Source organism: Primulina tabacum, chromosome 9, assembly GCF_025594145.1.
Source record: "Primulina tabacum isolate GXHZ01 chromosome 9, ASM2559414v2, whole genome shotgun sequence".
NCBI lineage: Eukaryota > Viridiplantae > Streptophyta > Magnoliopsida > Lamiales > Gesneriaceae > Primulina > Primulina tabacum.
In genome coordinates this window covers 28,517,768-28,544,927 of record NC_134558.1, presented here as the reverse complement: position 1 = coordinate 28,544,927, position 27,160 = coordinate 28,517,768, and the positions used below count along the sequence as shown (strand labels likewise).

The window sequence follows — 27,160 nt, the reverse complement described above, 5'->3', positions numbered from 1 at the left end:
AGGATTTTCAGGTTCGTCGGTGGTGCTAGAATGATTGAATGGTTTTAAGTTAGGTTCTCCTCGTCGAGAGCTTTCCAACGTCTACTTTTAATAGTAAAAATTCCTCCTGGATCAAAAGTTATGGCTGTTTGAAGTTTCCGCGAAAAACACCTCAACTTCCATGCCATTTGCAAGGTCTACTACATGCGCCTGCTGGAATACAATATCTACTGCAATTCTGATGCTTCTGCAATCAGTCTGCTGCTTTTCTAGCATTGTCTGCTGCTTTCCAGTACTGTTAGAACCAGTCTGCTGCATTCCGAGTCTACTGACCCAGTCTTCTGCATTCATATCTACTGGTTCTGGTTTCGGGCTACTGGTTTTGGGTCTACTGATTTTTTTTATACATACTGCTGAAACACTCAGAGCTCTACGGTATTCTGATTTGTTTCCCCACTGATTTTCCTAATTGTACGTAGTCAGTCTATCATTTTAGTAGTCTATTACAGTAGTTTATTTTCAATAGTCTATTACAGTAGTTTTCATAACTTATTTTCAGAAGTATATTAGAACTTATTATTACTAGTTCCTCCTCCCCAGATTATGAAACCTGGTTTTCTCTGATACCACTTCAATGTGGGGTTGGTTGACACCGGCGTTGCTTTCAAATTTACATTCAAAAACAACAAGCCTCAGAAGTACAAAATTCAGAAATCAGTCGTTTTACTCATAATACGAATATTCAATGTCTGATACAACTCAACTAATAATGTTTTACAGCGGAAATGTAAAACCAGAAATACAATTTTTGAACCTATGCAGCGGAATATAAAATATAAATCAGAGCTGATAAACAACGATCTTCGTCACCAGCCTCAGAATTGAATCTGCTCTTCTTCTTCTAACTTTTCTTCCTCGTTCTTATTTGAGATAGGTTTGGTGGGTGAGTGATATGATTGTCACTCAGTAAGCTGGGGCGAGAATAACTCCCAATTTCGAAATTGTTTTCAACAGAAACAGTAATACAATAATATACAGAAACTCTTTATTTCAGAACAGAAATCAGTATTCAGAAATCAGTAATCGGAAATCAGTGTTCGTTATTCAGTAATCAGAATTTAACAAGTAAGCACTGAGCATGTTCGGGAATTTCATGGCTAAACTGATATCAGTCCCCTATATGTTCTCTCCTCTAAGGGGTGAGGCCAGTAATCAGTAATGTTCAGAATATATATTCCTACCATTTGTTCACTAGGTTTCAGTGCTTCAAAATCAGATATCAGAAATCAAGAATATACTTTGCTTTAAAACAGAAATCATCAAACGTGTTTCAAGATATTTATACATAAGCCCACTTACTGTAATTTGCTAGAGTTTTTCGGTTGAAGTCTGGAAATCTGCTTGCCTCGCTATTGGATTTTACAGCTTCGAAAAATGCACTCTCTTAGCTCTAATTTCAAGTGATAACTCAAGATTTTGGTAACATCAATTCAGAGATTGAGGGTGCTATTTATAGGCCAAAATATGATTGTTAGCCTTCCAATTAATGACCATAATCTGCCATTAACAGCCTTTATTCCAGGTTAAATGCTTCAGTTACAAATCCTGAGCAGAACCTGTAGCTATCTGCTAGAATCTCGCTACTGAACTCTTCTGCTGCTGGATTTTTGTCTGGTGGAAAAATACCATCTTCTGAAATATAAGTTGCTGCTGGAATTGTTAGCTTCTGCTGAAATTTAGCATTGCTGCTGAATATTACTAGCTGCTGCAATTATTACTAGCTGCTGCAAATTGCTAAGTAATACTGAAATTTCAGGTTCTCATAGTATGGGTCCATGTAGGTTCGCAAAAGAAATTCTCGAAAAGAAGTAAGGAAACGGACCCCGTGCTAGGGTTCGTCTAGGGGTCCGTGTAGGCTCGCAAATTTGACACTTTCAAGGAAACAAAGGCACTGACCCCATGTCAGGGTCCGTCGAAGAGTCCGTGTAGGCTCGGTTTACTGACACTAAGGAGGAAACAAGGGCACGGACCCCCTGCCAGGGTCCGTGTACGGGTCCGTGCAGACTCGGTACGCGTGAACCAACGAAAATTCATATACTCAAGGCTTATTTCTCCTAACTCGATCATCCCGACCAAGAATCGACACCCCGAGACCCCTCCTAAGATACTATAACCTTGAATCCAAACCCGTACAACCGCCCCAAAACAACGACATCCACCCTACGACACAATACAACTCAAAAACACGGAAATTAATCCCAAATCGTTTCCTACGGCTTCTACTGAATTCAAGTGCCTATCGACACTACCCGGCATACCAAATACCAACCCAACATCATACTAAACATACCTAAATGCAGCAACTATCACCCGTCGATCTCCAACGAAGTCCGCAACAAAAAAACTTCAAGAACACATCAATAACATAATTTTTCAGAAAACGCAGTTCGAACAGTCCTACAAAAATGATCATAACTCTCTCAATTTTTATCCAAATATTTCGAATTTTATATCAAATCGAAGGTATCAAAAAATTCTACAATTTTTGTGTGGAAAGTTTTCTCAGAATCACGACCGAAAAATCGCAGTTTTTGAAAAGACAGCAAAAACGTGATTTGTGATCCAAAATCTGTTTCAAAATTGATCCAAACATCATTGCTCAAACTTCTACACATCACACATGTATTTTTACGCATAAATAACAACACAACGCATAATATGACGAGTTCGATGCAGAAATAACAGAATATACATGCCTTATGATGTTAAAGTTTACCGAACCGACGATAGCGAAGCGTGAACGGAGCGAGGCTTGATCCGGAACGGTTTGTGGCTCGTTTTCTTGCACAAAAACCAACAAAAATTGCTGTAAATATTTCAGAGAAGTGGGGCGGCTGCTACTAGAGACAAGAACCCTAGTTTTCTTTCAAAATCTGAAAAATGAAAATGTGTAGTGTGTGTTGTGTGTTTTGGCCGTGTACGTGTGTGTGTGTAGGTGTGTGTGCGTGAGTTACCACCTAATTAAGGGGATAGATTGCATAATTACTCCATTAACTTGCTAATTAAAAATGCTAATCAAATTGCTACATAAATTGCTAGATTAAATGCTAATAAAATGCTAACCCACTAAAGGGAATTTTAAAAATACGCAGTTGAAAACCCTTAAAAGTTTTAAAAATCTAAAATTCACCTGATAATTAAATTAGGCTTTAAGATGATAATCTTAATAAACTATTCAAAACGCCCCATCCTCGACTTAAAATTAAAATAACACATTTAAAATTGCCACAAGCGTCGCTGGTTTCTTTTCCTCGATCCCGCCTCGAAATCGCCTGAAACGTGAACTCAAAAAAATATCTTAACTTGCATCACGAAATATAAATAATTTAAAGTAATGCATTTAAATAAATCATGCACCACTAAGACTCATTTTAAAATTAAATAAATGATTTACTAATTAAATAAATGCATGGGTTATACGTGTACTGAATTTGGGCTCTACATGGCATTCCCTATTTCTCTTTAGATGTTCACAGACTTCTTGTTCTCTCATCTTCTGTGAGAGTCCAGCCCAAACGAAACCCCAAAGCCCAGCCCATTTAGGAATAAGTTAAATTAAAAAAAAATGAAATGAAAATCCTGAATCTTCTTCTCTCTCCATCGACCGAACACTGTATATTTCTTCTTTTTCAATTTCAAATCTTCTTCCGTCGATTGTGGCCACACCGGCGATCAAAAAATTAAAGTAAATATATATCCGGAAAGCCCTTGACGAGAGCTACATTTTGGTACCAATATTTCAAGGTATTTCCCTTCTTCGATTTTCGGTCGTCGGAGTTGGTGGCGATTTTCCGGTCATTTCTTGACTGAATTCGGTAGTTTTGGGTTGTAGGTTGCTTACAGTTGAGTTTATGATGGTTTTTCGCAGCTAGTTAACTCATTTTCGGACGAGTTCAGTCCCCACCGCCGCTGACTGTTGTTCCGGCCGAACTCCGTCCCTACACCACCGCACGTTGCCGCCTGTTGCCGGTTAGCTTCGGTTTAGGCTCGATTTTAGCCACTTGTATTGGAAATACAAGGTGTATTGGTGCGAATTGTTGTCTATGTGAAGTTAATTTAATTTCGACTCAAATAATGTATCATTATTGATTAATTATTGGGTTATTGTTGTAGGTTCCGGAATTGTGCAAGTTGGAGGTATAATCTGGTGAACCTAGAATTTATTGCAGTCGCATAAATATTAGTTTAGCGTCATTTAAGTCTAAAAAGAATATTTTGCGACGATAAAATAGAAATAATTGATTTTAGGCATTTTAGACGAATATTGAAATTTTAGGAATTTAAAATGCCAAAATTGTTGAAATTGGATTTTTAGCTAATTTAAATGGTTCTGGAATTTTTATATGATGATAAGACCATTTAAATTAATATTCAGGTGATTTGTTTGAGTTGGCATTTACCGGACTTTCTTGAGGATTTAAGATATTTTGTGGTAAATTAAAGTCAGTTGAGGTACGCATGAACTGTTTTATTATGACGTCTATATGATATGAAATGACGTTAAGTATTTTGTAATGAGTTATGGAGTGCCTTATGTGCTTCTGTGAATACGTGATTGCATTCATGCATTTATTGGAGTTGATACTATTAGTGCATAGCAATTCGAGCCTTGACTCCTTTGATTGCTATTGATATTGATCTATCGAGTTGTAGCGTCATCGATGGAGCGAGTGGGTAGGATTAGCACTCCTGATGACTTGCATGAGGACTGAGCGGGTCGCTCCCGTACCCTCGATGCTACGTGCATGGATGAGCGGCGGCATGATATTATGTTGCTGCAGTCCTGGCACGGGTGGCCACTGTTCTTGTTGCTGATGCGTTTCATTTGGACTCCGCTTTGGTATCCATTATTTTGTTGTTACCGACACGCATTGCATTGCATTTCATTGCATTTTACTTGATTTTATTTAATGTTAGTTATATTTGTCGTAATATTACTGGTTCGTCGTACTGGGGCCCGACCCCTCGTTTCTTTTTATGCTGTGGTTGTTTTTGATGCCATAGCAGGTTATCCAGGAGGATTTGACGCGTCTGGTGGAGCGTCAGGTAGCGGTGCCCTGTAGTTGGATTGTGATTGAAAGTTCCCAGATATATACTATATTATGGAGTCATACATTTACCGGAGAGATGCCCCGTGTAGCTGTACTGTTATTTTTACGATATTTTGAATTGATAGTTGTGTGATCGAGCCTTGCCGGCTCTATATGTGTTTAGTCCTGGCCAGTGCGGCTATAGGTTGTGAATTGATGTTATGACTTTATTTCGAGTATATAAATGTTGTTTGTGTTGTTTTGATTTTTTTGGGATGTCCTATTTACGAATAGGTCATGCCGAAATTTCTATAGGCCCAAAATAGAAAATTTTAATCGCTTTCGCTGTTTACATTAATGAATCCTGGTTGTTTGGTCATTAAATATTAATCAGGAGCACGGGCCCCTACAGTTGGTATCAGAGTGTAACTGGGATATGCTCGAATTAGAGTCTAGGGCACTTGAGTCTAGACATAAATAACATGATTGTGCATGTGTTTGACTATTTGCTCTTATTTGAATTATTTGGTGTGATTTACTTGAATTTACCTGCGTTAGAACGACTAGCTGATTAGGCATGGTATATAGTTTCGAAATTGCCTATAACTTTCTTTTACCTGTTATCTGCCTGTGGATTTAATCCTCGTGTCTTGTAGAATGGCACCTGGAGGAAGAGGTAGAAAAGGAAAAGAAATAGCGCAAGAATCTGAGGCGCAAAATGTTCGAGGACTTGCAGATATCATTAGAGGTAGACGTGGTCGACCTCGAGGACAAGTCACTCAAAATGTTGAAGAAGAAGTGAACCAAGAACCTCCTCGACCTGAAAGACCTGGAGCTAGACATGTAGCGATTGAGCAAGAAGTGGAACAGCTGACACAGAAAGTTGGAGGAATGCAGTTAATAATTTCTCAGTTTCAAGAACTACGTCATCCAAAATTCTTTGGCAACGAGAGCGGAGAAAAAGCAGCAGGCTGGCTGAAAAGTATAAATCATCTATTTAATTTGTTGGAGTATTCCCAAGATATTAAATTGAAGCTTGCCATCTACCAACTTAAAGACCGAGCACAACTCTGGTGGGAAGCCACAGAGGAAGCAATGAAAGACTCTGGTGAAATTATTACTTGGGATGATTTTCGTGCCCATTTTACCCAAGAATATGCACCACCATCATATTATGCTGCTAAAGAAGAAGAGTTCAATCAGTTGGTGCAGGGAAACAAATCAGTGGTGGAATATGGTTCACAGTTTTCTGCTCTTTTGCCCTATGTTCCACATGTTGCTAGGAATGATCAGGCTAAACTATCACGTTTTCTGCACGGGTTGCAGCGGACTGTTCATACTTTGGTTATGACTGGATCGCCTAATACGTATATTCAAGCAGTGGAAAAGGCGAAGAAAATTGAAGCAAGTTTGCTCAGAGGAGAACCACAGCCAGGTCCATCATCTGTTTCTTAGGGATCTGGGAATAGTATGTCAATGCCAGTGGATTTACCTCCATATCAGCCTGCACAGTCATACCAACAACCCAAACAGCAGAGGTACAAGGCAAAAGGAAAGCAATTCAAGAAGAAGTCTCAATCCAGCTCTTCCAGTTCAGGAAGTGCACGAGGAGGAGGTTCGGTTGGGTCGTCTAGCACTGTGCATTGTGACCGATGTGGTGGTCGACATTTTAGTTCCCAATGTGTAGGAGTTCAAGGAACTTGTCATATTTGTGGTCAGCTTGGACATTACGCCAGAGTATGTCCTAATGCAGGGAGACAGCAGTTCCAGCCACAACAGTTCGGTCAAGTTCCCCGTGGACCAGTCTTTAGACCATATGCTCCTACCCAATCATTCCAGCAGTCTAATTATCCACCTCCCAGAGGTCCTATTCAGCAGCCATTTCCAGGGCCACAGCAAGCCCAAGTCCATGCTTTGACTCAGGACCAGGCCCAGGATGCACCAGGAGGAGTGATTGCAGGTATTTGTTATGTTTTTGACTATCCTGCACGCATATTGATAGACACAGGAGCATCTCATTCATTTTTATCTGCTGCATTTGCTGATGAGCATGAGATTGCTACTATTCCTTTGTTGGATACTGTTTCAGTTGCTACTCCTGCCGGTGTATATTTGATGTCCCGTGAGATAGTTTTGAACTGTGTGATTAGATTTGAGGGTAATATTATGATAACAAATCTAATCAAATTAGCCATGACTGATTTTGACTGTATTCTGGGTATGGATGTGTTGACGAATTATCGAGCCACTGTGGATTGTTTTCATGGAGTTGTCAGATTTAGACCGTATTATGGCAGCAAATGGAATTTTTATGGTTATGATTCACAGTCTCGAATTCCATTAGTATCTGCAATGGAAATGTTCAGGTTGTTGTCAATCGGCAATGAAGGATTTTTTATCTATGCTCTTGATGCAACACGGGAAGAACGATTGAAAGTTTCAGACATTCCCGTTGTCAAGGATTTTCCAGATGTATTTCCTGATGAGATTCCAGGCTTTCCGCCTCAAAGGGAAATAGATCTTAGCATTGAATTAATGTCAGGGAAAAATCCTATTTCTAGAGCACCATATCGTTTAGGTCCAACAGAGTTGAAAGAACTCAAGGAACAGCTTCAAGATTTACCGGAGAAAGGCTATATCAGACCCAGTATGTCGCCCTGGGGAGCTCCAGTATTGTTTGTAAAGAAGAAAAATGGAACGATGAGAATGTGCGTCGATTATCGGCAGTTAAACCAGGCTACTGTGAAGAATAAGTATCCTCTGCCGCGTATTGACGACTTGTTTGATCAGTTGCAGAGTACATCTGTGTATTCCAAGATTGATCTTCATTCCGGATACCATCAGCTTAGAGTCCGAGAGGAAGATGTTCTTAAGACAGCATTTCGGACACGATATGGGCATTATGAATTCTTAGTTGTGCCTTTCGGTTTGACTAATGCACCCGCAGTGTTTATGGATTTAATGAACCGTGTATTCCGAGAATTCATCGATAGATTCGTTATTGTCTTTATTGATGACATCTTGATTTATTCCAAGTCACAGAAAGAGCACAAGGAACATTTGAAATTAGTTCTCCAAACACTCAGAGAATCGCAATTGTATGCCAAATTTTCTAAGTGTGAGTTCTGGTTGGACAGAGTTTTATTTTTAGGCCATGTTATATCTTCACAAGGAGTATCTATTGATCCTAGTAAAGTTGAAGCTGTTATCAATTGGCCTAAACCAACCAATGTGTCTGAGATTCGAAGCTTTTTGGGATTAGCTGGGTACTATAGGCGTTTCATTGAAGGATTTTCTAGAATAGCTAGGCCTATGACCTAGTTGACACAGAAAGATCGACGTTTTGTATGGACTGCAAAATGTGAGTCTAGTTTTCGGACTTTGAAAGAAAAGTTGACCACATCTCCAGTGTTAGCTTTGCCTTCAGGCTCAGGTGGATTTGTTGTCTGTACAGATGCTTCCCTAAATGGACTGGGTTGTGTTTTGATGCAAAATGGACGAGTGATTGCGTATGCATCTCGTCAGTTGAAGCCACATGAGACTCGATATCCAGTTCATGATTTGGAATTAGCTGCCATTGTGTTTGCATTGAAGATATGGCGTCATTATCTGTACGGAGAACAGTTTGTGATTTATTCTGATCACAAGAGTCTGAAGTATCTTTTCACACAGTCCGACTTGAATATGAGACAGCGTCGATGGTTGGAATTGCTTAAAGATTTTGTTTGTGAGATTCAGTACCAGCCAGGGCGAATGAACCAAGTTGCAGATGCTCTGAGCAGAAAGGTTCAGCCTAAAATGTTGGCATCTTTAACTATTTCAAAAGTTCATGAGCATTTGGGAACTTCAGGATGGACTTACCAGTCTAGGGGCGACTACTTTATAGTTTCATCTATACAAGTTGAACCACATATTTTTTTCTAAAATCAAAAAAGCACAGAGAACTGATCCACATGTTCATAGATTGAAAGAATTGACTCAGACAGGTCAATCAGATAAGTTCAGTGTTGCGTTAGATGGATGTCTGCGTTATAATGGTAGACTTGTGGTTCCGAATTTGATAGATTTGAAAGAATCTATACTTCGTGAAGCTCATTGTAGTCGGCACAGTGTTCATCCTGGAATCAGAAAGATGTATCATATTTTGAAATCTCATTACTGGTGGGAAGGTATGAAGAAAGAGATTTCTGACTTTGTGGCTAGATGTTTGACGTGCCAACAGGTTAAAGCTGAGAGAATGAGACCTGGTGGTATGTTACATAGTCTTGAAGTGCCACAGTGGAATTGGGAGCACATTGCTATGGATTTTGTGACACACTTACCTCGTTCTAATCGTGGTTGTGATGCGATTTGGGTGATTGTTGATAGATTGTCTAAATCAGCCCATTTTATTCCGTATGATCGTACTTGTACTTATAAGAAAATGGCAAAAATGTACATCGATCATGTGGTGAGATTGCATGGTGTGCCTGTAACCATAGTATCAGATCGTGATCCCAGGTTTGCTTCGAAGTTTTGGGGTAGTTTGCAATCAGCATTGGGTTCAAAGTTGGCGATGAGGACTGCATATCACCCAAAGACAGATGGTCAGTCTGAGAGGACCATTCAGACACTCGAGGACATGTTGCGAGCAGTCGTGATGGATTTCAGGAGTGGTTGGCAGGAATCATTGTCACTTGTTGAGTTCTCTTACAATAACAGCTTCCAACCAACCATCGGAATGGCACTATTTGAAGCCTTGTACGGTAGAAAATGTAGATCTCCGATATGCTGGGAAGATGTAGGAGAAAGACAGATGTCAATGCCATAATTTATACAAGAAATGAAAGAGAAGGTTGAAATGATTAGGAAAAGAATGAAAGCAGCACAGGATTGTCAAGCCAGCTATGCTAATAAAAGGCGTAGGCCTTTAGAATTTCAGGTTGGCGATCAGGTTTTCTTGAAAGTATCACCGTTTTGTGGTACTATGAGATTTGGGCGCAAAGGGAAACTAGCTCCGCGTTATATTGGTCCATATGCGATTGTTGAGAGGATTGGCACTTTGACTTATCGTTTGGACTTGCCGCAGAATTTGTCTGCTATACATGATGTGTTTCATGTATCTATGTTACGAAAGTACGAGCCAGATCCTTCTCATGTCTTGAGGACTGATGAGGTGGAGTTGGATAGTTCCCTTAGTTATGTTGAGCATCCAGTGCAAATTCTTGATCGTAAAGAAAAGCAACTTAGGAATAAGACGATACCACTGGTTATGGTGCAGTGGAGTAGACATGGGAGAGAAGAAGCAACATGGGAATTAGAGGCTAAGATGCGTCAGGATTGGCCTCATTTGTTTGAAAATGTAATAAATTATTCCATGTATTCTGATTTTCCAATGTACTATCAGTGGTAAATGTTTGTAAACCACTTTTGTATAAATTGTGTATACTAGATTTCGAGGACGAAATCTTTTATTAGTAGGGGAGAATGTGAGAGTCCAGCCCAAACGAAACCCCAAAGCCCAGCCCATTTAGGAATAAGTTAAATTAAAAAAAAATGAAATGAAAATCCTGAATCTTCTTCTCTCTCCATCGACCGAACACTGTATATTTCTTCTTTTTCAATTTCAAATCTTCTTCTGTCGATTGTGGCCACACCGGCGATCAAAAAATTAGAGTAAATATATATCCGGAAAGCCCTTGACGAGAGCTACATTTTGGTACCAATATTTCAAGGTATTTCCCTACTTCGATTTTCGGTCGTCGGAGTTGGTGGCGATTTTCCGGTCATTTCTTGACTGAATTCGGTAGTTTTGGGTTGTAGGTTGCTTACAGTTGAGTTTATGATGGTTTTTCGCAGCTAGTTAACTCATTTTCCGACAAGTTCAGTCCCCACCGCCGCTGACTGTTGTTCCGGCCGAACTCCGTCCCTACACCACCGCACGTTGCCGCCTGTTGCCGGTTAGCTTCGGTTTAGGCTCGATTTTAGCCACTTGTATTGGAAATACAAGGTGTATCGGTGCGAATTGTTGTCTATGTGAAGTTAATTTAATTTCGACTCAAATAATGTATCATTATTGATTAATTATTGGGTTATTGTTGTAGGTTCCGGAATTGTGCAAGTTGGAGGTATAATCTGGTGAACCTAGAATTTATTGCAGTCGCATAAATATTAGTTTAGCGTCATTTAAAGCTAAAAAGAACATTTTGCGACGATAAAATAGAAATAATTGATTTTAGGCATTTTAGTCGAATATTGAAATTTTAGTAAATTAAAATGCCTAAATTGTTGAAATTGGATTTTTAGCGAATTTAAATGGTTCTGGAATTTTTATATGATGATAAGACCATTTAAATTAATAATCAGGTGATTTGTCTGAGTTGTCATTTACCGGACTTTCTTGAGGATTTAAGATATTTTGTGGTAAATTAAAGTCAGTTGAGGTACGCATGAACTGTTTTATTATGACGTCTATATGATATGAAATGACGTTAAGTATTTTGTAATGAGTTATGGCGTGCCTTATGTGCTTCTGTGAATACGTGATTGCATTCATGCATTTATTGAAGTTGATACTATTAGTGCATAGCATTTCGAGCCTTGACTCCTTTGATTGCTATAGATATTGATCTATCGAGTTGTAGCGTCATCGATGGAGCGGGTGGGTAGGATTAGCACTCCTGATGACTTGCATGAGGACTGAGCGGGTCGCTCCCGTACCCTCGATGCTACGTGCATGAATGAGCGGCGGCATGATATTACGTTGCTGCAGTCCTGGCACGGGTAGCCACTGTTCTTGTTGCTGATGCGTTTCATTTGGACTCCGCTTTGGTATCCATTATTTTGTTGTTACCGACACGCATTGCATTGCATTTCATTGCATTTTACTTGATTTTATTTCATGTCAGTTATATTTGTCGTAATATTACTGGTTCGTCGTACTGGGGCCCGAACCCTCGTTTCTTTTTATGCTGTGGTTGTTTTTGATGCCATAGCAGGTTATCCAGGAGGATTTGACGCGTCTGGTGGAGCGTCAGGTAGCGGTGCCCAGTAGTTGGATTGTGATTGAGAGTTCCCAGATATATACTATATTATGGAGTCATACATTTACCGGGGAGATGCCTCGTGTAGCTGTACTGTTATTTTTACGATATTTTGAATTGATAGTTGTGTGATCGAGCCTTGTCGGCTCTATATGTGTTTAGTCCTGGCCAGTGCGGCTATATGTTGTGAATTGATGTTATGACTTTATTTCGAGTATATAAATGTTGTTTGTGTTGTTTTGATTTTTTTGGGATGTCCTATTTACGAATAGGTCATGCCGAAATTTCTATAGGCCCAAAATGGAAAATTTTAATCGCTTTCGCCGTTTACATTAATAAATCCTGGTTGTTTGGTCATTAAATATTAATCAGGAGCACGGGCCCCCACATCTTCACTAATCTTCATCTTCTATTTGTAGGCGCGAAGCTTGATCGTACAGTGAGACTCAATTATTGTATATGTTGCTTTTTGAATCCATTCCTCGATATTGGTCTTGTACTTTCCGATAGCTATTCTGGAAAATTTTGGCGTTACTCACTGCTGCAATGTCTATTATTATCCTTTGACTGGACAAAAGCTTTTCCTCAATGCCCATAGCTGGATTTCACTGAATAAGCTTGTCGTGTTTTGCAAATTAATTGATTCCTAACTGATATTTTGAGCTGATTTGTTGAACTGATGTTGAACTGGTTCGGTGAAATCAGTTGGCTCGTCAGCTAAACTGATTTCACTACTTCAGTCGAATTGGTCAGCTGGACTCTTCATCAGTTGAGCTCTTTCTCAGCTGGCCGGGCTTATCAAGTTCTTCTGCTGAACTGTCTATCAGCTGGACAATCAGTTGAACGGGTCTTTTGATATTACAGTTGAATTGGTTCAGTTTAGGCAATTGTTTTGTGTCTTGATAGCTTCAGTTTTGTTTCGATAACTGAGTTCCAGTTTTCTGTGCACTTAGGTAAATTCATTACAAACAAAATAACAAATTTTGTTAACATCAAAATCAAGATTGCGAACATGAAATATTCCAACAATTATTACTTTCAATCATATTTGTGCTATATAATATATCATATTATACAAAAATCATAATATCACATATTATTATTAAATGACGTATCTTGTAAATTTGCTACTAATGGTCTTTATTTAAAATAAATCAATAAATTAAATAAACACATTATTTTATTTTTAATCAATTTTTTAATAATTTAGTTTCTTGTAAGGACATCTTTTTATCATGTATAATTAAAATCACATTCTAGTAATTTATTTAATTAAAAAATCCATAATTTTATCGAAATTAATTTCAAGGGTAAACTTGTCAAATTTTCATAAAATATCAATTTAACCCATAGTTTTATAAAATTGTGAAATTGCTCGAGACATGAAAAAAGGCCCACGGGCCCGGGCTACCTGATACAATCTCAAGAACTCTGCCCATGCCTTGCCTGTTGCCCAAAATTTTCAGGCCGCAACCGCGGGCTTCTCATCTACGTTAGGGGTGTGCGCAACCCTACCTGAAAACACTATTTTGTTTTTTTGCAATTTTGCATAGAAGTGAACTGCCATAACACTTCGGGCAGTGGTGATAAAAATATTTTTTTAATTAAAATATGTAAAGGGGAGTCGTCGTTACCCGATTGTACAGTGGTTGTCTGTGGAAAGTCGTTTCACGTGTGCATTGCCCGAAACTATTTCGAGTAGCCGCACAAAATAAAATTTTTTTGGTTTCAAAAATCAAATTTCATAGGCTTCATACTATGGAAAATTATCACATGGCTAGAAACAATTCACTCAAAATAATTTAAACAATAAAAAATTAAATCATACAATTGAGAGCCTAGGCTCTGATACCTGATATATAGTTTTCTCGTATCTAAGACAATACAAAAATTTATATTTTTTTAAATTTGACAATCAAATCACGCTTGGTGTCATATGATTCTGAATCTATCCATAAGGTGTTCATTGAAAGTTTATCTTTAGCATTGAATGCTTGACTCCAACTTTTTCGGATTTTAAAAGGAGCTAACTCTTCTTACAAATACTTTGAATGATTTATTGGATCAAACGTCGTTCTTCGATCTCCAAACTAAGTCCACGATTTATCACTTGTATTCCTATTCTAATTTGCACTAGAAAACTGGAATGTTCCGGTGGTGGTGGTGTAGCGGTGAATGGTTGTGGAACGATGGTCAGGCAAGAGGTTTCCTTCAAAAGGTGGTGTCCGATTTTGTGTATTGGTGAAGAGGGCAAAAATTTCTAGCATGTAAATTTGACATGCATTGTTATATTTATAATTATCTTGTGTTAAGTTAGAATTCTACTAGGACTATTACTTGGGAGTTTTACATTGTCAAAAATCTAACTCTATTTTTACTTGGTTAAAACTCTCAGTAGTAGTTTATATCTTGTCAAACCCCTACAATGGATTTTGTCTAACTATGAGTCATACTACTTAGAGTTTTATTAGTATTTTCCAACTTTATTAATCAAATAATCCATGATAGTGATTTCTTCACAATCCCAATCGACGATTAGAAATCACCAATCTAACGAGGGTAAAAAAAACTCGTTATTATGATGCAAAATGAAAATTTAGAAGATCAAATTTTCCACTTATTTATTTTTTACAGCTGCTAATTTTGAAACTCCTTCCTAAAATTTAAACAATTGCACTCTCTTCACAGATTTAACAATCATGCTAACTCTCACAACTTCTAGATATGGAATCCACTAATAAGAACCTTTATAAAACATTTATTTTTTTATCTTCACCAAACTAAATGATCAAACTCATCTCCTTGAATTTGACTGAAGACAAAATTGAAATCAATACTTCTGTGACCTTCAATGGTTTAGGGATACAAATAGTTGTGGGTTCATGTGATTCTAAATAACATTTATCTCTTATATGGGTTTACTTTTGCTAGCCTCATTTTTTGCATAAACTCTTTGATCACAAGAATGTCAAAACTCAGTTCTGATTGCATTCATCAATCATCATAAGAGCTTCTAATAAAATCTCACCATGATATATTTATATTCATATCTTTATATACACACACACACACACACACATGCATGCACTTATACTATATGTATAGATATATTATTTAAAATTAAATAATTATTTTTTAATTTCCTTGATTAACTTATTAGCTAATGAATTCTAGACCCTCTAGATTATTTTATGAGAATTTTGTACATATCAGGAGTCACTACTACTAATAATATTATTTAATCAGTAAATTCTAAATTCACTAACTAAATAATTGTGAACTCATTATAACATCGATGACGATCTGACAGCGCCGATGTATCAAGGATTTAAATTTTATTTATATAATTAAAACTGAAAATTTTTAAGATCTAAATTTTCACTGATCGATTTTTTACAACAGCCAGTTTCGCGAACTCCTTCACCAAAACAGAAATTTTCACTATCTTTACTCAATTAGCAGTGAAGCTAACTTTTATTTCTTCAATCCTATGGAATCAACTTATAAAATTTTTTAAAAGAATTTTGTTTGATCTCCATCAAATTATAGTCGGCAATTTCAACTGCTTGAACTTTGACTATCTCAACGGGAACACATAAATTCAATACTTGTCTGACCCTCAATGGGGATACAGCTAGCTGTGGGTCCACATCTCGATGTGATTCAGAATAAAATGTATTCTTATTCGGGCTTACCCCAATTAGTATAATTTTTTCCATCAACACCTTGATAAAAAATGTAAAATATCATTTCTGAAGGCACCCATCGGATCACGATAAGAGCATAGAGTAGCATCGTCCATGATACCCTATGTATAACTGATAGTGCCTGCAAATACATTAAGTTATGGTTAGCGTAATGTAAAATCCCTTCAACTCATGTATCCCGATCAAATCTACAATCATTGGTATATCGAGAGTTGCATATGAATTCGATAATGATGTGTTGTATCTTTGAATAATAATAGTGACATTGTATTTGCAACTGAGGAAACATCTTTCCAAAATGCACGTGTCTTATGCTGTTCAGATATTTCTTGCACTATTAATTCACCATATCATAGAGGATATATTCACATGTAGTCAAACGGTTAATCTTTGACTACAATGCATTTTCTCCAATGTATTTTGGAAATACACCCAACCTCTCCACCTTATGATCCTCAATTGAGTCGGTAAACGAATCAAAGTGCGTGCTAGTACGTAGGGTCTCTACGTTGTCCCGGTTCAAACGAATAATGTCGTACAACCATAACCACGGACTATTACACTCAATAAATGATAACCACTTGGGCAGTCAGAGGGGTGGGTTGTTCAGCGAATCATCAAATGATTATCCATCTGTATGAATGGTGTCACGCCCCGAGACCGGAGTTAGTTGACACCGGCGTTATTCAACAATCACATAATTGCTAAACAACAAGCCTCGTAGTACAGTATACACCAAAACCAGTTTATATATCATAAATACCATAAAAATGGAATCGTCTTTACAATAGAACATTTGAAACGATAAAAATATGCGGAACCGTTTATATCTTGGATTAGAAACTCACAATAACATATTCTTAATTAAAATTCTTCATGCGTCCACTATCAGTCCAAGAACTGGTGTCCGATTCTTCTTTCTCTATTTCTTCTTCTGATTTATCTGGGGATGATAGAATAAGGGGTGAGTATTTTGGGAAATACTTAGCAAGTGGGGGCCGTTCGAGCACAACATAAAAATATTTACACCATTTTCGAAAATAACACATAAACATATCATGCTTTTCATAACATATCATCATAGTTATTCGAAACATATCAAACCATATTCTGAACGGTGGAGATCGGATTCCGAACAACTGAGCGAGATAAAAAAATTTCTGAACTTCGAAAATATTTTGATGACTCGTGTAGAATTTTAGGAGCAAAATTTCGAAAATTTGGGGAGGAACTCGAAAAATTCATGTAAATTCTAAATGAGAGGGTCCTCCTATTTATAAGGGTGATGTAAAAATCATATCATAATTCGATTGATATTTCTTCCATAATTTCGAGATAATTATTCCATAATTATCGAGATACTTATTCCTTAAATATTAGGATGCTACCTTGTTGATAAAATCTACCTTGTGTGTAATATTTTTTTCCAAATTTAGTAGATGCCCAGCCTTAATTTATCGTGTATCTTGCACCGGATTTCGATTTTCATGTATTATTTATATTTTCGAATTTATTATAACTCGAAAATAAATTCTTATACATGTCTATATTTAATTAATTACGTGTCCAAAAATTTGGGTTCTCATATTCCTCCCTCCTTATTGGAAGTTTCGTCCTCGAAACTTGAGTCGGCTTGACCTTGGAAAAGGTAGGGGTATTGGTTGCACATTTTCCCTTCCAACTCCCATGTACTATTCTTGTTCTGTGTAGTTTGACCATTGCATCTTGACGTTGGGAATGATACGTCGTCTCAGTACTTGGTCCTTGGTGTCCATCATATGAATATAGACATATTTATATTTCAGCTCTTTCCCCAAGTTACCTTTGATCGTGAGCGGTTTAATTTCCACAACATGACTTGGGTTTGGGATGTATTTTCTTAGTTTGGACTTGTGGAACATTGTAGATTCTAGATATATCTGGTGGCAATGCTATTATGTAAGCCAATGTGCCAATCTCTCCAGAATTTTGAATGGTCCTATGTACCGAGGATTCACTTTTTCAATTTTACTGAATCTAATGATTCTTTCATTAGTGAGACCCATATATAAGGTGTTTCACCAAATGTGAATTCCATTGGTCTCCTTTAAAGATCAGACTAACTCTTTTGTTGGTCTTATGTAGCCTTGAGTCTGTCTTTGATGGCGGCCACTTTTCCATTGTCTCTTGGATTAGTTCTGGCCCAGCTATGGCTATCTTCACTATTTTGTCCTAGTATAGTGGTGATCGATACTTTCATCCGTAAAAGCTTCAAATATATTCATTCCAATATTTCCGTGATAACTGTTATTGTAGGAGAATTCTATCAGGAATATATCTTCACTTCAATTACTACTGAAGTCTATGGCACATGCCCTTATCAAACCCTCTAGGGCTTGAATCATTCTCTCTGTTTTGCCATCAGTTTGAGGGTGATAAGCCGTACTAAGAGTAACTTTTGTTCTCATGGCTTCTTGAAAGCTCTACCACAAACGTGACACAAATCTTGGATCTCTATCCGACATTATGATTGTAGGCACTTTATGTAGCCGTATAATGTTATCCATGTATAGAGTAGCCAACTTGTCAATATTATAATTTCTTTGGACGAGTACAAAGTACGCAGATTTTATGAGTCTATCTACGATTATACGTACCCTGTCGTGACTCTGTATTGACTTTGACAATTCTACAACGAAATCCATGGAAATATGTTCTCATTTCCATTCTAGGATTCTAAGGGTTGCAGTAGTCCTTCTAGTCGTTGATACTCGACTTTCACTTATTGGCATACTTGTCACTTAAATATAACCTCGACGACATCTATATTCATTCTGTTTCGCCAGAAAATTTCTTTCAAATCTTTATACATCCTTGTACTAACTGTATAGATCTGGAATGTTGACTTATGCGCCTCTTACATCACTTCTTATCGAATATTGTCGATGTCTGGTACACACAATCGTTCTCTCATCCCTAGGATTTCGTCTGGATCCACTTGAAAATCTGACTACTTTATTTCCTTGACTTGTTCTCTGAACTTTTCTAGTGTCATGTCTCAACTCTGATTTAACTTGACTGCTTCCCGAAGGCATTGTTTCGCGGAGAGTGATGCTATGTTATCTTACCCATGTTTGAATCAAAGCATCGGCTACCTTATTTGCCTTGCTGGCGTGGTAGCTTATTGTGAAGTCAATGTCGGCCTTGAGTAACTCTATCCACCTTCTTTGCCTCATTTTTAATTCCTTTTTCATGCACAAATACTCGAGGCTTGGTGGTTTGTGAATATTTCACACTTAGCATCGTAGAGATAGCGTCTCGAAATTTTCAAAGCAACGATCACTGCTGCCAACTCGAGATCGTGAGTAGCATAGGTTTGCTCATGCGGCTTCAGTTGACTCGCCTGTCTCGCATGAGTACGCATCTGATATCTTCCTTTGATGCTTTACTGTAGGTAGTAAAATCGTTGTCCTCAGTAGATAATACCAAAATTGGTGTAGATGCTAGCTTCTCCTTTAATGTTTGAAAGCTCTTTCACATCTTTCTCTTTAGTTGAATTCATAGTTCTTTGTGCGAGTCTCTCAGTGATACGCCTACTGAATAGAAGCCATCGACGAATTTCAGCTAATAGCATGGTAATCCAAAGAAACTTCTAATTTCTGTTGCATTCTTATGTTTCGGATAACTTAGAATTTCATCTACTTTCTTTGGGCCCACTGATAGTTTGATTTCGATCTTACATGACCTTATTCTGAGTGCTGACATTGGGGTGTCTTCTGCTCTGACCTATAGCTGATGATAGCATGTCCTCAGGTCAAGCTTGGAGAAGACTATAGCTCCTTTACGTTGATCGGAAAGATATTTTATCATTGGAAGAAGATATTTATTCTTGATTGTGATCTTATAGAGTTCTCTATAATCTATACACAATCTCATACTTTAATAATTCTTCTTTACAAATAGAACCGGGGCTCCCCAAAGAGATGCATTTGGCCTAATCCATTATTTTTTTTATCTAACAACTATTGGAGTTATTCTTTTAGCTCCTTGAGTTCATCTGGAGCCATTCGGTACAGTTTATTGGAGATTAATGCATCACTGGTGCCAAATTTTTCTCGAACTCTACTTCTTAGTCCGAGAACATTCCAAGAAGCTTTTCTGGAAAAACGTCTGAAAATTTTCGTATTACTTGACTATCTTCCAATTTCAGCTTATCTCCTTCTTGCACTTTGTTCATCATTGCTAGGTAAACTTCTTCTCCCGATATTATGGCTTTCCAATTCTGGGTAATAGAAAAAATGCATTTATGTTCCTTGGCATAGCCATGGTATCTGATTTCTTCTTGGTTTGGGGTTCAGAGTGAGACATTTTTACTTTGGCCATCTACTCTCGCACGGCTCTTAGCTAATCAGTTCATCCTTAGGATGGCGTTGAAATCTACCGAAGTGAGTTGAATTAAGTCGGCACTGAATATATACGAATTGATACTAATTTTATCTTATCTTGAAATTATCCCTATTACTATCTCAAAACTTAAAACCCATATAGAATATTGAAACTTAACTCAGTATTGGTCTATAGCTTATTGACTTAAATCTCGAAAATTATAACCTAGTCGTTACCTCAAATAATTATTCTTTTACTAAATCTTACTTTCATCAAGATCACGAGTCTATCACGCTCTAAAACAAAGGAGTTCATTGAATGTAATTCTCTTTGAATCATTCTTAGTACCATAAAAGTCAAAACTTATTTTATTGTACTATACTTTCCTTGATACCCATCAATATCTCATAACTTACTTTTTTTACGTAACGTCGTAGCCTACTTGTTATCCCAAAATAATATAAATTCCTTAACCTGATGATATTTTCTCACAAGATATTCCAATGTCCTACATATTTAAAGTTAGCGCTTAATATTCTTAATAACATAAACATATTGCTCACACAATTAACTATCGACACAAAATCAACTTCTATAATACAGTACCCAAAACTTATGATATAATCCTTATATCAATTTTCTCATATAAGTTTTCATAAATAACTTATTATTCTCGAGTCAATTTTTTTTCCTTAAATCAGAAGCTTAAATCAACTTATCTCTGATAGATATATTCCCAAAATAAATACAAATACTAATTGTCTTCATAATAAAATTTCAAAAAAAATCGACAAGTAGTTCAAGAAACACGTTGAACGAGATTTTCGAGAAAGTTTCCAAAAGTAGAAAGTTTGGACATTGACCCATGGATAGAAAGAATACGTCGAGAGGATTCTAGAACAGTCGACGGAATTAAATTCTGAGTTTCCTATGAAAAGTTAGGAATTCTACGAAACTTTCCTAAAATAGCAAAAAATGTGATTTCGGAGGTCTAAACGAAAGATTTTCTCGTTTTCGGACCCCGCCTCACATCAAAGTTGTGAATAATACTTGTTGGAAGTTTCGAACGGGACTGCATCAGCCTTTTGCCATAATTTGACAAATTTTTCTTCCCAACTGGATTATGAACCTGGCGGCTCTGATACTACTTAAATGTCACGCCCCGAGACCGGAGTTAGTTGACATCGGCGTTATTCAACAATCACATAATTGCTAAACAACAAGCCTCGTAGTACAGTATACACCAAAACCAGTTTATATATCATAAATACCATAAAAATGGAATCGTCTTTATAATAGTACATCTGAAACGATAAAAATCTGCGGAAGCGTTTATATCTTGAATTAGAAACTCACAATAACATATTCTTAATTAAAATTCTTCATGCGTCCACTAAGAGTCCAAGAACTGGTGTCCGATTCTTCTTTCTCTATTTGTTCTTCTGATTTATCTTGGGAGGATAGAATAAGGGGTGAGTATTTTGGGAAATACTCAGCAAGTGGAGGCCGTTCGAGCACAACATAAAAATATTTACACCATTTTCGAAAATAACACATAAACATATCATGCTTTTCGTAACATATCATCATTTTTATATCATAACAGCACTGCGATTTTTCCACCTTCTATTGTTACTGATATCAGTCCCTAAGTTTTAATCCTCTAAGGGGGCGAGGCCATAAAACAGTTCTATCCCACCGTAAAGGGCCATATGTTGGAATTTCACCCATTTTCAGGGAATCCTCACAGTGCCAACACGTAACGTACTAAAATCGCAAAAATACGTAGAAACAGAGCGAAGGTGCTCAACCGAAACTTTCGAAAATGAAATAATTCATACGCAACATATTTTAAAACAAGCCCACTTACCTTATACTGGAAGAACACGTGAAGAACTCTGAAACCATAGAAGAATCATGTTTCAAAAACGCAACATCACATCTACCAAAAAATCAGCCGTCTTGTAAAATTTCTTGCACCTTATTGAACCGCTGGATCGGGCTCAAACTTTTAAGGTACGTTCACAAGTATGTTAAATAAATTATGAACGATGAAGATCGAGTTTGGAAGTCTTTTTGACCTGCTTATGAACAAAAACCGTAGGTATGCTGAATTTTCGCCTAAAATCTGGGCAGTTTTCTTGCAAAGGCTATAAACAAAAAACTAACCGTTGGATTTTTCTGAAATTTAGATATGTTATTCGAAACATATCAAAGCATATTCTGAACAGTGGAGATTGGATTCCGAGCAACTGAGCGAGAGAAACGAATTTCTGAACTTCGAAAGAATTTTGATGACTCGTGCAGAATTTTAGGAGCAAAATTTCGAAAATTTGGGGAGGAAATCGAAAAATTCATGTAAATTCTGAATGAGAGGGTCCTCCTATTTATAAGGGTGATGTAAAAATCCTACCATAATTCGATTGATATTTCTTCCATAATTTCGAGATAATTATTCCATAATTATCGAGATACTCATTCCTTAAATATTAGGATACTACCTTGTTCAGAAAATCTACCTTGTGTGTAATATTTTCTTCCAAATTTAGTAGATGTCCAGCCTTAATTTATCGTGTATCTTGTACCGGATTTCGATTTCCATGTATTATTTATATTTTCGAATTTATTATAACTCGAAAATAAATTCTTATACATGTCTATATTTAATTAATTACGTGTCCAAAAATTTGGGTTCTCACAAATGGACATCTTCATGCCCTTACCAATGAAACATGACGTTCACATTACCGATACTAGTCTCAAACTAAAGCGACCTTTACCTTTATTTTAGGCTGCTGATTCGACTAGGAACTTATTTATAATATATGACACATTTTTTAATAACTTTCATGATATAAGTTGAGAGGCATACCTCATGGTACTTATTATATATTAAATAACTTTATCTATGCATCTTGCATGAGTATACAGATAAAGTAAATCTAATAATTGGATAAAATCGTAAAATAATATTAAAATAAAGATTATTTTTACATTAGAGCCATTAAAGCTGTTGGGTTCTCACAAATGGACATCTTCATGCCCTTACCAATGAAACATGACGTTCACATTACCGATACTAGTCTCAAACTAAAGCGACCTTTACCTTTATTTTAGGCTGCTGATTCGACTAGGAACTTATTTATAATATATGACACATTTCTTAATAACTTTCATGATATAAGTTGAGAGGCATACCTCATGGTACTTATTATATATTAAATAACTTTATCTATGCATCTTGCATGAGTATACAGATAAAGTAAATCTAATAATTGGATAAAATCGTAAAATAATATTAAAATAAAGATTATTTTTACATTAGAGCCATTAAAGCTGAAGTCACAAGTTGGCTCGCTGGATACCTACTCTAAAAATATGCACCCTACCTCAGACCATTCTTCAAAACCTAAATGTTAGCTCTGATCCCTATTTGCTTAGACTGAACCTCGATATGTAAATCTCGGACTATAATCTTCGGGAACCCACCGGAAAAGCCACGAACAACCGGCTCCCTTACCTTGAACCGAGAGAACCGGGCCTGGACCGATCCAACTTGAGTTTGGATTCGAATTTCTGAATGTTTAGATTTGATCTTATCACGTTTCTTCGAGATTTGACTGTAATTCCGAGGGTAAAAATAGTGTATTCGATTTTATTTTATTTTGGCTCGATTTAATTTATTAAATATCGATTATTGTTATATTTTTGGTATAGGTACCGGAGTCACCGATTTTGAGGTATAATTTGATTAACCAAAACTTGGAAATGAATCTTTAGCATCGATAATTAGGAGCTAAAATGTTATCATGATTATGATAATTAATTTAGTGAGTTTTCGAGTTGAAATATAGTTATGGTAGAATAACTATCATGAGTTTCGGAAAAATGATTGGATTTATGATGATGAGATCATTTTCAGGAATTAATTGGTGAATTATTGTGACCTTGATAGTCATATGCTGGAATAACTATGAGTTTTAGAAAAATGATTGAATTTACGATGTTGATATAATTTTCAGGAATTAATTGGTGAATAATTGGACCATTGAATCGAATGATTCACATATTTTTATAGTAGTATTTTTTTTGTGTTGTACTAGGAGTTTAAATTTAGTCAAGTGTTAATTATATCCTAAATTAAAGTAGGTTTGTATAAATTATTGTTTAACCAAAGTATTATAGTAAATTCTTCTTGGGTGGAAGAAGATAAGACGTATAAGAATTAGTTTCTTGAAATTCCATAAAATCTCTTGTGTTTCCAATCGTATATGTCCAGTCGAGAAAATAACTTTTACGGTTAACATCTGTTGAGTATGATTTGAGAATCATCTCATGCACAAATATTTCGAAAACTTTAAACCTGATCCTAACACTAGTTATACACACACACACATATCTGTGAAAATAGTTTTAGAGCTTTATCATACACATTTAACTTATAAAAACACACAACTATTTTATATTTATAATTTAGAAAAATTCTTATATTTTGGAAAATTTTATAAAAAATATTTAACAGTATTTATTAATTTATTCAAGTAATTTTCATATTAAAAAATTTTGTTAGCGAAAAATTAATCAAAATTTGTGCAGGGTATAATGTTAATTTAAGAAAATATGCAATGAATTTTTGGATAATTAAAATGTTTGAATAACATCTTTTCAAAAACATTATGGATCTTCTCTTTGTTTGAAAGAGGGAGCGCTTCCGGTTCGCCTAAAGTTTTTTTAAAACAAATTATTCGATTGCTTTTTAAAATAAGTTGTTTGAAAAAATTATTACCAAACACATTTTAAGAGTGTAGTAGTTTTGAACAGTTTATAAGTTCTGTCAAATGTTATCTAAATTTTAAAACAATTCAACTTATTGTACTAAAATTGAAATTTGACTATAAAAATAACGAGACAATTATATCAATCTAATTTAAGTTTTTCCTACAAAATTAGAAACGGTTAACATTGATGATCATTTTCCAAAATTTGTTTGGCAATCAAAAATTGAGAGACATTGTTCTAGTTATTATCCCCTAAACTCAAAAATCTTGTTCAAGTTTTTTTGATTAATTTATTGATAATGATTGCATGAGTCCTTAAAACAGAACATTAACTGCATTAAATGTATATCTTTACAAAGGCCGCATTTGATGTACTACATATAATTATATACATGCATACAAATGTCACTGAAGAATAAGATTACAAACATATATGTATGTAATAATCCGGAAATTTTATGATCACATCGGAGGCGGTGCGCAGTCAACAGAAGATGAAGATGGAGCTGAAGCTGAAGAAACGGGAGCAGATGCGGCTGCCGCTGCGCCGGAGCTCAGAAGTTGGAACATGGAACGCCTTGTATTTAACCGTTGAGCCTTGCATAAATCTGGTAAAAATACTCCTGTTGAAGAAATGTCAATTCATGTCACGATATTATGGAGTAGTAAAAGTCTATACAACAAATTATTGAATGATACTTCAATATTTTCAAATGTTTTCTCGTATTTGTCATTTGTAATTCTATTTATTTTTCATGGATATTGAATTGAGATAAATGAAGGGTTTAAACTTATGTGATGTTTCAAAGGAATAAAGAGTTCAAATAAAATATAAAAATAAAAGCAACTCTCACCTTCTGCTAAAGCCAAATTGTAGTATAGATCAACAATATTAGGGCAGTGCTGGTAACACTGTTGGGAACATAGCTGAGTGGTGAAACGAGTCTCAAGGAGAGCATCTGATGAGATGCCGACAGAGGATTTGTCAACTCCACACGCTCTCACACATTCATCACTCTCTATGTATTCATCCATTCTATTCGCCATCACTTGTGATGTCTTGCATTGGTATGCCACAGCCCCATCAGTTGACTCGAATGTCTCGAGCAAGCAACGGTAGCCTGAGAAGGCGACTGAGAATGAGCACTCTCCAACCGGCAATTGTTCGCAAACTAGTTCTCCTGCACACACATATTTACAAAAAATTATATACGTAATATCATGTCGCGATGTTGTTGTAGAAAATAACCATATAATAGAACATAGGGACGAGAATTAGTACCAAGAGTTCCTTGAAGGAAGAGTAAGAAGACGACGAAAGCGAGCATTTTTGCTATTTTAGTGCTGATGTTTAGCTTTCAACAGCCCGAGAAGATATGATTTACTGGGAAAAGGAGCTTATTTGGTTGTATAGTGAAAAGGGAAGAAGGTGTTTGTTTATATAGGTGAGAAAGCTTGGGAAAATGACAATTTATGAGCATTCTTTGGGAAGGAAATGTGTCGCAATGAAATCGAATACGTTTCTTGTTAGTAAGAATGATAACTTGTTTTGTTCGCACAAAATACATTAGATTTCATTATTTTGGATTCTTTTAAATAAAAAAATTTATAAACTATATTTGTAATTTTTTTTAAATATTGTAAATTTGGTTTTCTAAATTCTATTTAGAAAGATGTATCTTATAAACTTTGAAAGGTATAATTTTTTTAAAAGAGATCACAACTTTTTGAAAAATACTTTGGGTCATCCCAACAAAATATTTTATATTAATATTTTTAAAAGGCCAAATTATCCCTACGAATTTTATTATATTCAAAATATACTCTACGAAAGTTCATAATAAAATATTTCGAAATGTCTAATAAGATTTATTTTCATTATCTTTATATAGGCTTGTCAAATTGGGTCAGGCCCGTCGGATCGGCCCGCCCCGCCATAAAATTGAGCGGGTTGGGTTGATAAAATAGCAGCCCGTTTGGAGGTGGGCCAAACGGGTTGAGCCCGTTTGGGTTGCGGGCCAAATGGGTTGAGCCCGTTTGGGTTGCGGGCAATTAGGGTAGAATTTTATATTTTTAAGTTTTATATAAAAATTCCTATTTCTTCCTTATTTTTTCTCATGTGCCTAACTTCAATCACTCTGGTAAAATCTATATGCTTCTATTTTTTTTGAAGATGTTATACTCTTCAGTCCCCTCCCTTTTTTTAATGTTTAACTCGA

At 36.2% G+C, this 27,160-nt stretch overlaps 2 protein-coding genes and 1 long non-coding RNA gene across 3 annotated transcripts in view; 2 read left to right on the top strand and 1 right to left on the bottom strand.

Annotated features, from left to right (window-relative positions):
• The window catches only part of LOC142504360 (uncharacterized), a 68,092-nt gene that overhangs the window by 26,364 nt on the left and 14,568 nt on the right, over positions 1-27,160 (top strand). The gene's annotated exons all lie outside the window — the stretch shown is intronic.
• LOC142555112 (uncharacterized) lies at positions 10,998-12,467 on the top strand. The gene is made up of 3 exons (XR_012822330.1): positions 10,998-11,176; positions 11,415-11,491; positions 12,047-12,467. It is a non-coding gene; the product is annotated as an uncharacterized LOC142555112 (long non-coding RNA).
• LOC142504610 (uncharacterized) lies at positions 25,394-26,419 on the bottom strand. Its single transcript, XM_075617479.1, has 3 exons — positions 26,224-26,419; positions 25,796-26,122; positions 25,394-25,564 (listed from the first exon to the last, which is right to left on the bottom strand). Exons 1-3 carry the CDS (start codon positions 26,267-26,269, stop codon positions 25,404-25,406), a joined length of 534 nt encoding a protein of 177 aa, XP_075473594.1. The 5' UTR covers positions 26,270-26,419; the 3' UTR covers positions 25,394-25,403.

Bases quoted from the DNA above. Each gene is read 5' to 3' on its own strand.
- LOC142504610 (XM_075617479.1), bottom strand. From the start codon at position 26,269: ATGCTCGCTTTCGTCGTCTTCTTACTCTTCCTTCAAGGAACTCTTG. The intron at 26,123-26,223 runs GTACTAATTCTC...ATGTGTGTGCAG, and splicing joins CTTCCTTCAAGGAACTCTTG to GAGAACTAGTTTGCGAACAA. The intron at 25,565-25,795 runs GTGAGAGTTGCT...TTTCTTCAACAG, and splicing joins CAATTTGGCTTTAGCAGAAG to GAGTATTTTTACCAGATTTA.